Source organism: Mastigoproctus giganteus, chromosome 10 (genome assembly GCF_048544385.1).
Source record: "Mastigoproctus giganteus isolate SK-2022 chromosome 10, ASM4854438v1, whole genome shotgun sequence".
NCBI classification, from domain to species: domain Eukaryota; kingdom Metazoa; phylum Arthropoda; class Arachnida; order Uropygi; family Thelyphonidae; genus Mastigoproctus; species Mastigoproctus giganteus.
In genome coordinates this window covers 52,843,089-52,858,859 of record NC_143584.1, presented here as the reverse complement: position 1 = coordinate 52,858,859, position 15,771 = coordinate 52,843,089, and the positions used below count along the sequence as shown (strand labels likewise).

Here is a 15,771-nt window from a genome sequence, read left to right as displayed (position 1 = left end):
TTCTTAAGATAAAGTCATAATATGCATAGCACAATTGTATGTATATTATTTACAAAAATATTGTGCAAAATCTGTATATTATTTACAAAAATATTGTGCAAAATCTGTATATTATTTACAAAAATATTGTGCAGAATCTGTATATTATTTACAAAAATATTGTGCAAAATCTGTATATAATTTAATTTTACATTAAACGTTTAACGATTTTTCTTTATCTCTTGTGTATGTAATTGTTTATTATTTACAAAAATATTGTTCAAAATCTATATATTTTAATTTAATTTTACATTAAACGTTTAATAATTTTTCTTTCTTTCTTTTTTTTTTTCTCCCTCAGACTTCTTGTTAGCGGACACTTCTCTCTAAAGGAACAGATTTTCGTTCCCCATGGCTGTCCGTTAAAGGGAAGTTTCACTGTACCATATGTTTTATGTTCAAAGGTATCAACATTACTTTGGCATTAAACTATAACTTTATAAATTGAATTATGGAATACACAATTTTAATTATAATGAGCTGTTTAACATATAGATGATCCCTGCATTACTAATATGTTTCTTATATATATATATATATATATATATATATATATATATATATATATATATATATCACAAATCTGTTTTATTCATGATGTAAATCTCATGTCATGAGAATGATCATATCAAATACTTGCTGTTGTTTCAGTTAGCTAAGCTTAACAGAAATATAGATTTAGCAATTTATAAAAAATGCACTATATACATATTACAGGTTATATTAAACTTAAGATAAAAAAATTTGTGCAGATGAGAATAGTGCATAATTATTTTGATAACTGTTCCAAGTTCATTCTTCCTTCATATCACTGACTGAATAATTAAAAATAACTAGCAAAGAAAACATAATTTATCATAGCAAAATTGGATAATTTTAGGGTGATTGATACTTTCTACAATAGATATGTTTACTTTTCAGAAACTACATTTTTCTGTTAAATTTTATATGAAATTCGGTTATAATTACCTTTCATTGGTTTAGCAGAAATAGGTTTTGATGCTTCACTGGGTTCACTAGGACCAGCTGCATTTCGGGCAACTACTCTATATTCATATCGATGGCCATCAGTCACAGAATCATCATTATACTGAATTCCCTGCAGATCAAAATATTATTACAGAAGATTATTTATATGCCATCAGAAATTCTCATAATATATATTATAATGCATAGACATATACATATACACTGTGTCACTTTGGAAGCCTATCAAAGTACATAAACTATAACAACATATAACAGTTCAAGAGCAACTTAAGAAGTTACTGAAAACCTAAGCTGATTGCCACTCTATTGAGAGACGACACAGACATTTAATTTAAATAAATTTAAATGTTTACAACCAGTGTCCAACTAAACTTACCCAAATATCTTTGGTATTGCCACAACATTCCTATTAATTGTTTCAAAAATTTTCAAATATAATTGGGTTTTATTTTTCTTTTGGTAAAATCCATTCATTAACCCCAGGGGCTCACATCTGGTGAGTATGGGCTTGGCACACCCAGGGTCCTCAGCTGGATATCATCATTCTTCTCTTTCTTGGTGATTTCCTTCTACTTCTCTCTCTCTCTCACACACACACGTGCACACACACACACACACACACACACACACACACACACACACACACACACACACACACACACACACACACACACACACACACACACACACACACACACACAGGGTAACTCAAATTTTTTTTTTGGCTGGTGCGGCATAAGCCTCAGGCTTCCTTGCACCATATGGCTAAAAATAATAATAATAATAATAATAATTTCCAATAATTCTGATTTTTAAAAATATTTTTTTATTAAAACGACTTTATAGAAATAAAGGTTTACTCTCCAATTTCCAATGTTCTGGTTCTTTTTTCTTTTTTTTTTTTCTTCTATACATTTTATTACTTTTTCTACCTTTGAAAATTGCAATTGTAAAAAATCCATTTAATAAAAATGATTTCAAGATTTCTGGAAATCAAAGAGATCTTATCAAAATAAAAGGAGCTATGTACATTGAAAAATTTAATATCTGCAACATTAGGCATAAGAGTAAAGATACTGAATATATTTAGGTGGAAATGTACAGACATGAGTTAGAATTAACATTAGCATTAGTAAAGGCACATGATGCAAGAAAGCAAGCTAATATAGCATCACCCAAAAAAAAAAAAAAAACAACCCTTCTCATTCCACTTGCTCCAAATGCTTGTCTAGTTCTGCCTTGAACCTATTTAAGCTATTAACTTCTACGACAGATGGAAGTTTTTTCCAGCAATCAGCCACACACTGGATAAAGGCAAACTTCCACACATCTATCGTACAACTGTCTTTCCTCAATTTGAATTTATGCCCTCTCAGGCGATTATTCTGAACAAGAGGAAGAATCCCATCAGCATTGAGCATGAAGAATCGCATCAGCATTAAGCATGCTCAAACCATTCAAGGCTTTATACACCTCAATCAGATTTACTTGCAGGTGCCAAGTTCCAGACACTGTAATTTGCAAAACTTAAGCCTTTCTTCATAAGAGCAACCCTTTGTTCTATTCACTAATCTTGTTGCCCTTCTCTGTATTCGTTCCAGTAACTCTACATCCTTCTTAAAATGAGGCTTCCAGATCTGTATACAGTACTCAAGATGTGACCTGACCATTGTTTTATTCAAGGGGAAAATCACCTCCTTATCCCTGCTAGAAAAATTCCTGTATATCATTGACAAGACACTATGAGCTACTCTTGCAGACCGTCTGCACTGCACAGAAAACTTCATATCTGCCTGCACAATTACCCCCAGATCCTTTTCATGTGTGACCTGACCATTGTTTTATTCAAGTCTACCACTGTAAGTTTAGTACCACATAGTTGATACATTACTCTGGGGTTACTGCTTCCCATATGCAGTACTTTACATTTGTCAATGTTAAACTTCAGTTGCCACCTCTCTGCCCATCTGCTCAATTTTTCTAGATCCTGCTGCAGCAGCATACTGTCATTAGTGTCATTAACAACAACCCTGCCAACCTTTGTATCGTCTGCAAACTTGGACATTATGCCTGATATACCATCATCAATATCATAAATAAATACAGAAAACAACGATTTACCCAACACTGAGCACTGGGGACTCCACTAATAACATTAGTCCATGAAGAGCAGTGTCCATTGATTACCACTCAACAATCCCTTTATCCATAGCAGCAATTTGCCTCCAATGCCACACTGCTCCAAACTGTCAGCAGTCTTCCATGTGCAACAGTATCAAAAGCCTGATATCAAAATTATTCTTTGCATCCAGTTCCTTTTTGACCACATCATATTATTCTATCAAATTAGCCAGACATGACTTCCCCTTAACAAACCCATGCTGTGTCCGAGCTATAACCGAAGTCTTGTCTAGATGATCCTGCAATGCTTCTTTAACCAGCCTCCATTAATTTCCCTGGAACAGAAGCTAACAGGTCTGTAATTACTTTTGTGGCCCTTTGATCCTCCTTTGTGAATTGGAGTCACATTTGCACATCTCCAGTCCATGTGTACCTCCAGTGAGTCCAAGGAAGTCAAAATTATGGCTAAGGGTTTGCTTACTTCCTTTGCTGCATCCTTTAATATAAGTGGATAGATCCCATCCACCCCAGGTGCCTTTCTTAAGTTTATCTTCAACAATTTCTCCTCCACTTTGCTCTCAGTTATTACAAAATTGGCGCCTCCGTAGCCAGGTGCGCAGGAGCAGCAGTGCGTAGCACACACTTCTTGATTAGACCGGGGTTCGAGCCCGTGAACACCAAATACGGAGGATGCGGAAAGGTCAGGGAATGACCACCGCATATCCCCGGAGCAATATGGCCTTAGTTGCTAATGCTCCTTAAAACCAAATAACAAACAAACATTACAAAACCATCTAGCTCACTGCCAGAGTTTAATTCACCGCTGGCATTCCCATCCCTGAATAACTCCTCATGTGTGAATGTAGATCAAAATATTCATTTAGTTTATTTGCTGCCTGAGCAGGATCATCAATAGTAGAATCATCGATATATGAAGGGGAGCAATCTGATTCATCCATTTCCTTGTAGAGTTTACATAAGCATAGAACTCTTTGCTGTTTTTCTTTGCATCCTTTGCCAAAGATTTCTCGTAATCTGCCTTTGCCTGTCTAACCCCCTTTGTGACTTGATGACAGATCAGCTTCTACCATAGGCTTCCGTGTCACCTGTTAATTTATATGTATCCCATGTATTTTTCTTCTCTGCCACATTTCTCATTGGTTCATCTGACATCTATTTAGGACTAAACCTTGAACAATATTTCTTAGTTGGTATGAAAAGCCTAGTAGTTTCCAAGATTAATTTTTTGAATGCTTCCCATTTTGAATTTGGTGTTGGTAACATCATCAGTTGATCCCACCGTACAGTATTTAAATACTGTCTCAGACCACCGTAGTCACCTTTATGAAAGCAAAAACCCTTCCCTTTACCCCTGACGGTAGTTCCCTTATGAGTAAATCCCACTTCAGCACACTGTGATCACTGCCACCTAGTGGTTCCTTAATCTGCAGATTCTTAATGCATGAAGAATCACTACTGATAATCAGATTGAGAGTATTACTCCCTCTAGTTGCCTCCTGAACATGCTGCTATAGAAAGCAATCATCGAATAAATCCACAAAAGCCGTGCTAGTGTGTGAGTGACCAACCCACAAATTCCAGTCAATATCTGGGAAATTAAAATTCATCAGAGTCATTAGGCCTATAACACACTCCTACTCTCAATTTTGCTTTCCCAGTGCTTATTTCACACAAAACTGACTCGGTACTGCACTGTCCAGCCATGTCAACTGGCTGTACTTCCTTGGATTTTATGTGTTTCTTAACTAATAGCATAACCCCTCCTCCCTTCCTATCTGTCTATGCTTTCTGTACACATTGCACTCCCCAAATTCAATTTCTGTGTTTCTTATATCTATGTGACACTGCGTCTCTGATATCCCAACAATATCTGCCTTTGATGTTTTGACCAAAACCTCAAATTAATCAGTTGTAAGCATCCAAGCGATTCATCTCATGTAGGCTAAATGTTTGTATCAGCTATCAACACAGAATGATAATTCCTTATTTTCAATTACAACTGTACTGTACTGTTCTGGATGCTGATGGGCTGTTATATCTTGTTCAGTATTATCATTGAAAAAGTAATTTAAATTGTGTTTTTTATGTTTGCCTATGTGAACATACAAAGCACAATTATCAAAAGGTAGTACAAAAAAAATCAGAGTTATTGGAATATGCAAAGGAATAAAAATTGCATATAATTGAAGTAACTTCAAAATATTAGGTATGAAGAAGATTTTAATAAAAGGAACATAAAGGAACACTTTTTACTAGAAAATTTAACAAAAAAAAAACTTCAAGAGAAACAACAATACAGATCAGTTGTTGGAATATTTTGGAATGCACTGATTATTCAATAACAGAGTTAGATGATGAAGATGAAAAATTTAGCCATTTAAAAACTATTGAGAAGCTGGTCACTAAGTTCAAAACTATTCTTATATGTAACAGGTCTCTTTTGGGAAATGCATTTACTTGGGTTTTAATACAGTTTACAACTGATCAATATCTCTGTGATATATGGCTGATGAATAAATTATTTTATTTTGTTTAAAGAGTGTAAGTATCTACACTCTTTAAACCCAATAAAATAATGTATTTAAAAAATTCATTCATTTGTAAAATTTAAAAATTCAGAGGTCTTTGTAATTTTGTGGCATTTACAGTTGTATAAATTTGAAAATAAAAACAAGTTTGTTTGTTATTTGGTTTTTAGGAGCATTAGCAACTAAGGCCATATTGCTCCGGGGTTATGCCGGAGTTTTAAGGACACAAAAGGTGATATAGTTGTACACGTTGACACTAATAATATTAAGAGTAGGAGACCGGTAGAATTACTTAACAAGTACAGGTCACTGTTGAACAAAAGCCGAGAATTAGGGTTGAATTTGAAAGTGTCTGCAATTCTGCCCAGACACGATAGGAGGGAGTATATGATGACAGCCTTGTCGATCAATTCGGCCCTGGAAAGATTGTGCAAGGCTCAAGGGGTAGAATTTTTTTCAGCCTGGACTGTACTTGTTAACAGGAGAGATTGCTTCTACAGGGATGGGATACACTTAAATAGAAAGGGTGCAAGAATATTTGCTGATGCTATCGAGGCAGTGTTAGGTGGGTCGGAAAACTGCTAGCTTGGGGGGAGACAAAGACCAATAGATTGACAGTAGCCACTGGCAGAGGAGAAAGAGATTCTTGCTCTGCTTCTATTAGAATGAGCAGAAGCCTGAAAAACAAGATGCATGGTATTTCAGAGACTGCTGGGAGCCATTGCGGCACAAGTAAACACATGGGTTGTGTTAGGGTAGCTAAGAATAGAAACAGGTGCAAGTACACCAATGCTAGGAGTTTAGTAAATAAATTTGATGAATTTGAGGTATTGCTCAAAACATCGAAGGCAGATATTGTTGGGATATCAGAGACGTGGTGTCACACAGATATAAGGGATGCGGAACTGCAATTTGGGGAGTACAACGTCTACAGAAAGGATAGACAGGATAGGAAGGGGGGAGGTGTTATGCTATTAGTTAAGAAACACATAAAAACCAAGGAAGTGAAGCCAGTCGACATCGCTGGACAGTGCAGTGTTGAGTCAGTTTTGTGTGACATAAGCATTGGGAGATCAAAATTGAGAGTAGGAGTGTGCTATAGGCCTAATGACTCTGATGAGTATAATAAGGAACTGTACAGGGAAATAGAGTGGGCCAGTAAATCAGAGAGTCTTATAATGGGAGATTTTAATTTCCCAGATATTGACTGGATTTTGGGGGCTGGTTACTCACACACTAGCAGGGCTTTTGTGAATTTATTGGATGATTGTTTTCTACATCAGCATGTTCGGGAGGCAATTAGAGGGAGTAATACTCTTGATTTGATTATCAGCAGTGATTCTTCATGCATTAAGAATCTGCAGATAAATGAACCACTAGGTGGCAGTGATCACAGTGTGCTGAAGTGGGATTTACTCAAAGAGGTAACTACCATTAGGGGTAAAGGGAAGGGTTATTGCTTCCGTAAAGGCGACTACGATGGACTGAGACAGTATTTAAATTCTATACAGTGGGACCAACTGATGATGTTACCAACAGCAAATTCAAAATGGGAAGCATTCAAAGAACTTATCTTGGAAGCTACTAGGCTTTACATACCAACTAAGAAATATTGTTCAAGGTTTAGGCCAAAATGGATGTCAGATGAACTAATGAGGCATATGGCAGAGAAGAAAAATGCATGGGATACTTACAAATTAACACATAACACAGAAGCCTATGATAGATACAAGTTGATATGCAACCAGGTTACAAAGGAGGTTAGGCAGGCGAAGGCAGATTACGAGAAATCCTTGGCAAGGGATGCAAAGAAAAACAGCAAAGAGTTCTTTACTTATGTAAACTCTAGAAGGAAGGGGATGAATCAGATTGGTCCACTTGATATTGATGGGTCAACTGTTGATGATCCTGCTCAGGTAGCTAACAAACTAAATGAATATTTTGCATCGACATTCACACATGAGGAGTTATTCAGCAAGGGGACTGCCAGAGGTGTATTCAACTCTAGCAGTAAGCTACAGAATCTTGAAATAACTGGGAGTAAAGTGGAGGAGAAACTGTTGAAGATAAACACAAGAAAGGCACACGGGGTGGATGGGATCTATCCAGTTATATTAAAGGAGGCAGCAAAGGAAGTAAGCAAACCTTTAGCCATAATTATGAGAGCTTCCTTGGACTCAGGGGAGGTACCCATAGACTGGAAATGTGCAAATGTGACCCCAATTCACAAAGGAGGATCAAAGGCTGACACAAGTAATTATAGACCTGTGAACTTAACTTCTGTTCCAGGAAAATTAATGGAGGCACTGGTTAAAGAAGCACTGCAGGATCATTTAGACAAGACTTCAATTATAGCTCAGACACAGCATGGTTTTGTTAAGGGGAAGTCTTGCCTGACCAATTTGATTGGATACTATGATGCAGTCACAAAAGAACTGGATGCAGGGAATAACTTTGATATTATATACTTGGATCTTAGAAAGGCTTTTGATACTGTTGCACATGGAAGACTGCTACACAAATTGGAGCAGTGTGACATTGGAGGCAAATTGCTGCTATGGATAAAGGGGTGGTTGAGGGGGAGAAGACAGAGAGTGGTAATCAATGGACACTGCTCATCGTGGACTGATGTTATTAGTGGAGTCCCTCAGGGCTCAGTGTTGGGTCCATTATTGTTTTCTGTATTTATAAATGATATTGATGATGGTATATCGGGCTTAATGTCCAAGTCTGCAGACAATACAAAGGTTGGCAGGGTTGTCAAGGACACTACTGACACTATGCTGCTGCAACAGGATCTGGAAAGGTTGAGCAGATGGGCTGAGAGGTGGCAAATGAAGTTTAACATTGACAAATGTAAAGTACTACACATGGGAAACAGCAACCCCAGAGCAACGTATCAACTCTGTGGTACTACACTGACAGTGGTAGAGAATGAAAGGGACTTGGGGGTGATTGTGCAGGCAGATATGAAGTTCTCTGAGCAGTGCAGACAGGCTGCAAGAGTAGCTCATGGAGTATTGTCAATGATATACAGGAATTTTTCCAGCAGGGCTAAGGAGGTGATTATTCCATTGTATAAGGCAATGGTCAGGCCACACCTAGAGTACTGTATACAGGTCTGGAGGCCTCATTTCAAGAAGGATGTAGAGCTGCTGGAACGAGTACAGAGAAGGGCAACAAGATTAGTGAATGGAACAAAGGGGTGCTCTTACGAAGAAAGGCTTAAGTTTTGCAAATTACAGTGTCTGGAGACTAGGCACCAGCGAGGTGATCTGATAGAGGTGTATAAAGCCTTGAATGGTTTAAGCATGCTCAATGCTGATGGGATTCTTCCTATAGCTCGGAAAAATCACCTGAGAGGGCATAAATTCAAATTGAGGAAAGACAGATGTAGGATAGACGTGCGGAAATTTGCCTTTAGCCAGCGGGTGGTTGGTTGGTGGAACAGACTTCCATCCCTTGTGGTGGAGGTTGATAGCCTAAATAAATTTAAGGCTCAGCTGGACAGGTATTTTGAACGAACAGAGGGGTGAAGTGGAACTGTTTTTTTTTTTTTTTTTTTTGGCTGATGCTGCATAAGCTTGCTTTCTTGCATCAAATGCCTCTACTAATGCTAATGCTAATGCGGTGGTCATTCCCTGACCTTTCCGCATCCTCCGTATTTGGTGGTCACGGGATCGAATCCCAGTCTAATCATGTGCTACGCACTGCTGCTCCTGCCCACCTGGCTACGAAGGCGCCATAAAAATAAGTAATATACAGGGAGGGGTGTGTGTGTGTGTGTTTGAGTGTGTGTTTGTGCGTGCGTGTGTGAATGTAGATCGAAATATTCATTTAGTTTGTTAGCTGCTTGAGCAGGATCATCAACAGTAGAACCATCGATATCAAGGGGAGCAATAAATAAAAAATACACACTTATTTTACACAAATTGGTTTAGGCAAAGTTCTCATTTATAAAATGCACATATTGTTCCCCTACTAAAGGACAAGCTTTTCTAGATAATTTATTTGTTTATTAGAAAATTCAGTAAATACATACTACAGAATCTGATGTCATTCCATGAGAAATAAATCATGTTATTTTGTTTGGTTAGTACAAAGCTGAGTATCCTAAGGAATTAAAATTTAATTTATTCCTAAAAGAAACTGCTGCAGCAACAATGGAAAATTAAGTGAAGAAAGCATTACTATTTTGACATGCTGCAAAGTGTGCTAAAACAGTAATGCTGCCCCTGCTTGTGATTTGATGTTTCCAAGTCAAGATGTTTTAAAGTACAGTACTTAACTTCCATGCGATTATGAGGCCAGTAGAATTGGTTGATTTGAAGTCATTTTAGAACCTTGATTATTGAAAGTGGAAGAACGGTTTCAGAAAAAAGGAACATTTAAAAAATTGCAGATCATTGTACAATCTGTGAACATTGTGTAACTGTCTCAATACTGTGTTGAAATATTAGCATTAGCATTAGCATTAGTAGAGGCATTTGATGCAAGAAAGCAAGCTTATGCAGCATCAGCCAAAAAAAAAAAAAAAAAAAAACCCACTTCCACTTCACCCCTCTGTTCGTTCAAAATACCTGTCCAGCTGAGCCTTAAACTTATTTAGGCTATCAACCTCCACCACAAGGGATGGCAGTCTGTTCCACCAACCAACCACCCGCTGGCTAAAGGCAAATTTCCGCACGTCTATCCTACATCTGTCTTTCCTCAATTTGAATTTATGCCCTCTCAGGTGATTTTTCCGAGCTAGAGGAAGAATCCCATCAGCATTGAGCATGCTTAAACCATTCAAGGCTTTATACACCTCTATCAGATCACCTCGCTGGTGCCTAGTCTCCAGACACTGTAATTTGCAAAACTTAAGCCTTTCTTCGTAAGAGCACCCCTTTGTTCCATTCACTAATCTTGTTGCCCTTCTCTGTACTCGTTCCAGCAGCTCTACATCCTTCTTGAAATGAGGCCTCCAGACCTGTATACAGTACTCTAGGTGTGGCCTGACCATTGCCTTATACAATGGAATAATCACCTCCTTAGCCCTGCTGGAAAAATTCCTGTATATCATTGACAATACTCCATGAGCTACTCTTGCAGCCTGTCTGCACTGCTCAGAGAACTTCATATCTGCCTGCACAATCACCCCCAAGTCCCTTTCATTCTCTACCACTGTCAGTGTAGTACCACAGAGTTGATACGTTGCTCTGGGGTTGCTGTTTCCCATGTGTAGTACTTTACATTTGTCAATGTTAAACTTCATTTGCCACCTCTCAGCCCATCTGCTCAACCTTTCCAGATCCTGTTGCAGCAGCATAGTGTCAGTAGTGTCCTTGACAACCCTGCCAACCTTTGTATCATCTGCAAACTTGGACATAAGCTTGATATACCATCATCAATATCATTTATAAATACAGAAAACAATAATGGACCCAACACTGAGCCCTGAGGGACTCCACTAATAACATTAGTCCACGATGAGCAGTGTCCATTGATTACCACTCTCTGTCTTCTCCCCCTCAACCACCCCTTTATCCATAGCAGCAATTTGCCTCCAATGTCACACTGCTCCAATTTGTGTAGCAGTCTTCCATGTGCAACAGTATCAAAAGCCTTTCTAAGATCCAAGTATATAATATCAAAGTTATTCCCTGCATCCAGTTCTTTTGTGACTGCATCATAGTATCCAATCAAATTGGTCAGGCAAGACTTCCCCTTAACAAAACCATGCTGTGTCTGAGCTATAACTGAAGTCTTGTCTAAATAATCCTGCAGTGCTTCTTTAACCAGTGCCTCCATTAATTTTCCTGGAACAGAAGTTAAGCTCACAGGTCTATAATTACTTGTGTCAGCCTTTGATCCTCCTTTGTGAATTGGGGTCACATTTGCACATTTCCAGTCTATGGTACCTCCCCTGAGTCCAAGGAAGCTCTCATAATTATGGCTAACGGTTTGCTTACCTCCTTTGCTGCCTCCTTTAATATAACTGGATAGATCCCATCCACCCAGGGTGCCTTTCTTGTGTTTATCTTCAACAGTTTCTCCTCCACTTTACTCCCAGTTATTTCAAGATTCTGTAGCTTACTGCTAGAGTTGAATACACCTCTGGCATTCCCCTTGCTGAATAACTCCTCATGTGTGAATGTCGATGCAAAATATTCATTTAGTTTGTTAGCTACCTGAGCAGGATCATCAACAGTTGACCCATCAATATCAAGTGGACCAATCTGATTCATCCCCTTCCTTCTAGAGTTTACATAAGTAAAGAACTCTTTGCTGTTTTTCTTTGCATCCCTTGCCAAGGATTTCTCGTAATCTGCCTTCGCTTGCCTAACCTCCTTTGTAACCTGGTTGCATATCAACTTGTATCTATCATAGGCTTCTGTGTCATGTGTTAATTTGTAAGTATCCCATGCATTTTTCTTCTCTGCCATATGCCTCATTAGTTCATCTGACATCCATTTTGGCCTAAACCTTGAACAATATTTCTTAGTTGGTATGTAAAGCCTAGTAGCTTCCAAGATAAGTTCTTTGAATGCTTCCCATTTTGAATTTGCTGTTGGTAACATCATCAGTTGGTCCCACTGTATAGAATTTAAATACTGTCTCAGTCCATCGTAGTCGCCTTTACGGAAGCAATAACCCTTCCCTTTACCCCTAAGTAGTTACCTCTTTCAGTGAATCCCACTTTAGCACACTGTGATCACTGCCACCTAGTGGTTCATTTATCTGCAGATTCTTAATGCATGAAGAATCACTGCTGATTCTTCATGAGTATTACTCCCTCTAGTTGCCTCCCGAACATGCTGATGTAGAAAACAATCATCCAATAAATCCACAAAAGCCCTGCTAGTGTGTGAGTAACCAGCCCCCAAATTCCAGTCAATATCTGGGAAATTAAAATCTCCCATTATAAGACTCTCTGATTTACTGGCCCACTCTATTTCCCTGTACAGTTCCTTATTATACTCATCAGAGTCATTAGGCCTATAGCACACTCCTACTCTCAATTTTGATCTCCCAATGCTTATGTCACACCAAACTGACTCAACACTGCACTGTCCGGCGATGTCGACTGGCTTCACTTCCTTGGTTTTTATGTGTTTCTTAACTAATAGCACAACCCCTCCCCCCTTCCTATCCTGTCTATCCTTTCTGTAGACGTTGTACTCCCCAACTTGCAGTTCTGCATCCCTTATATCTGTGTGACCCCACGTCTCTGATATCCCAACAATATCTGCCTTTGATGTTTTGAGCAATACCTCAAATTCATCAAATTTATTTACTAAACTCCTAGCATTGGTGTACACGCAAGTATACCTGCACCTGTTTCTATTCTTAGCTACCCTAACACAACCCATGTGTTTACTTGTACCGCAATGGCTCCCAGCAGTCTCTGAAATACCATGCATCTTGTTTTTCAGGCTTCTGCTCATTCTAATAGAAGCAGTGCAAGAATCTCTTTCACCTCTGCCAGTGGCTACTGTCAATCTATTGGTCTTTGTCTCCCCCCAAGCTAGCAGTTTTCCGACCCAAGCAAATATTCTTGCACCCTTTCTATTTAAGTGTATCCCATCCCTGTAGAAGCAATCTCTCCTGTTAACAAGTACAGTCCAGGCTGAAAAAAATTCTACCCCTTGAGCCTTGCACAATCTTTCCAGGGCCGAATTGATTGACAAGGCTCTCATCATATACTCCCTCCTATCGTGTCTGGGCAGAATTGCAGACACTTTCAAATTCAACCCTAATTCTCGGCTTTTGTTCAACATTGACCTGTACTTGTTAAGTAATTCTGCCGGTCTCCTACTCTTAATATTATTAGTGCCAACGTGTACAACTATATCACCTTTTGTGCCCTTAAAAGATGATATTCGCTCTACAACGTCATCAACCTTTGCCCCTGGCAGACATACCCTGGTCCTGTTCCACCTATCTTTTTTACAAAGCATGTTCCCCGTTTCCCTGACAATAGAGTCACCAACAACTACTAGTTCCTTCGGGACCAGCGCATTCTGCCTTGGGGGTTGTCTCTGTGTCATGCGATGCCCAAGTGCAAGCTCTGGCGTTGATGTGGGCAGCTGAGAGCTTGATGGGCCCCTCAATTTAGTTTCTTCGAGGGCATCCACCCTGTCCTTCAAGCTCTCATATAGGCCCACAAGAACGCCAAGTTGTTGCCTGATATCGATACACTCCTTGCATCGCGCACACACAAAGACATCCCCCTTGGCAGTATCATGTCCCGTACCCGATTGCTCTGCAAACATCAAGCAAACAGTGCATTTTATAAGGCTGTGAGTCAGAGGACAACTGCCCCCCTCAGTTTTGCTCTGAGCCACAGCGCTTCCATTAGCTTGAGCCTTTTGCTTTGCTGCTCTGGTCTGAGTCATGATTCTATTAATTTATTAATTATAATTAATTATGTTATGTTATTAATTATGTTAAATATAATTAATTATATTATGTTTGTAATCTAAGTCGTTATATGTATTTATTTAAACGTACAATTTAACTGCTAACGAAGTTTAACTAACGCTATCTAGTACGGCATACATTGTGATACTATCGTATCACAATGGCGGGAAAATTACGAACGGTATCGGAGTTGAAACACGTGGAAACCTTTACCGATACTTTTATGCAATTACAAGGCCGAGTAAAGAATAAATACACCAAGTTAATCAGAAAATCACAAAATAATGTTATACTACTAAATTTAAATCAAAAGTTTTAGAAAAACAATAATTTCAAATCAATAAATAAGAAAAATCCACTTAGCGGCTGGGAACACGACCATCTCTAGTAGCCTCGTCGAAATTGAATTGAAATTGAATCGTCGAAATTGAAATTGAATATTTAAGCAGAAGAAATTACTTTCTGATATCACCAGTTCTATTCATCAACTGGATCAAGGCTTGAAGAAAACATGATAAAGGCTGCTTGATAAGGGATTTAATTTGAAAAACAGTCGGGAACAATTTGCAGCCAAAATGGAATGTCTTAAAATCCATTCATAATGTTGTTATTTCTTGGGACAGTATTGCATCAAGCACAACAATTAATGGCTTCAAGACATTTCAAACTTAATAATGTGATTATTATCATTAATTTTAAAATGTGATTATAACCATCATTAATAATGATTCTGTTTTTACTGGTTTCTGTGATACTAATTATATATTTTATCAACTATACATTTTATTTTTTCATGACTATTTTTTGTGCTCTTTGGGAGAAAATGCTCTTTCCAAATCCCAACATCCAATAGTTACATGAGCTTATACTCTGGAAAACATGCAAAAACTACACATCTCTATTGATAGCTTAAAAACAGATAAAAGCTAAGGGTGCTGTGGCAGTTCTAACAATTTCTCAGTGGCAATATTTCCAATAGAATTCAGTATTTGTACAAATAAATAAATAAAAAAATCTAAACAAATATTATTATTATTACTGTTAGACAAAGCTTAAGTTAATATTAATAGATAAGTACTATTGAAAGTGGTCAAGTTTTTATATAATTTTGGATTTTTACATTTTTGGTATATCTCATTATTATAAAACTCACAACTTTAGGTCCCTTGAACTTTGTTTAACAAGGTCCTACTGTATAATATATCTGCACTGTCCAGTCAAACCATTATGAGCCCCCCCCCCAATTGTTTTAGAAATTTTAGTCAAAGGCTAGTGGCACATGTGTCACAGTGAGAACAGGTAAATGCGGGCAAGGGATATGATCTGATAAACTTTGAAAATCGGATGATTAGCAGGTCACAAGTGAAGGATGGCAGTATTACAGAAATTGTGAATCTTTTGGCTGTTTGCGGAATGCTGTGTTGTAGTTAAGGTGCTCCAGGAGTAGATGGATAGTGGACAGAGTAGCAATCGCCAGGCCAATGGTATGGGCATCTTATCAATGGTCATCATAAACAAAGGTTGTTCCCGCTTTGTGCAAGGCAATAGACAGAAAACAGTGGAATGGCTGACCATGGACTTTAACCAGAGGAATGGCTGACCATGGACTTTAATCAGAGGATGGTCAGCAATGTTTCCAAGATCATGAGCAAATGAGCCCTCTGGA

At 38.2% G+C, this 15,771-nt stretch overlaps 1 protein-coding gene across 2 annotated transcripts in view; it reads right to left on the bottom strand.

The window, feature by feature from the left end:
- The window catches only part of LOC150079033 (twitchin-like), a 2,795,346-nt gene that overhangs the window by 1,019,279 nt on the left and 1,760,296 nt on the right, over window positions 1-15,771 (bottom strand). For both annotated transcript variants that reach the window (XM_090382361.1, XM_090382360.1), the window contains one exon: window positions 1,009-1,138. In XM_090382361.1, the coding sequence (XP_090238487.1) occupies window positions 1,009-1,138 (130 nt within the window). The remainder of the gene's footprint in view (window positions 1-1,008; window positions 1,139-15,771) is intronic.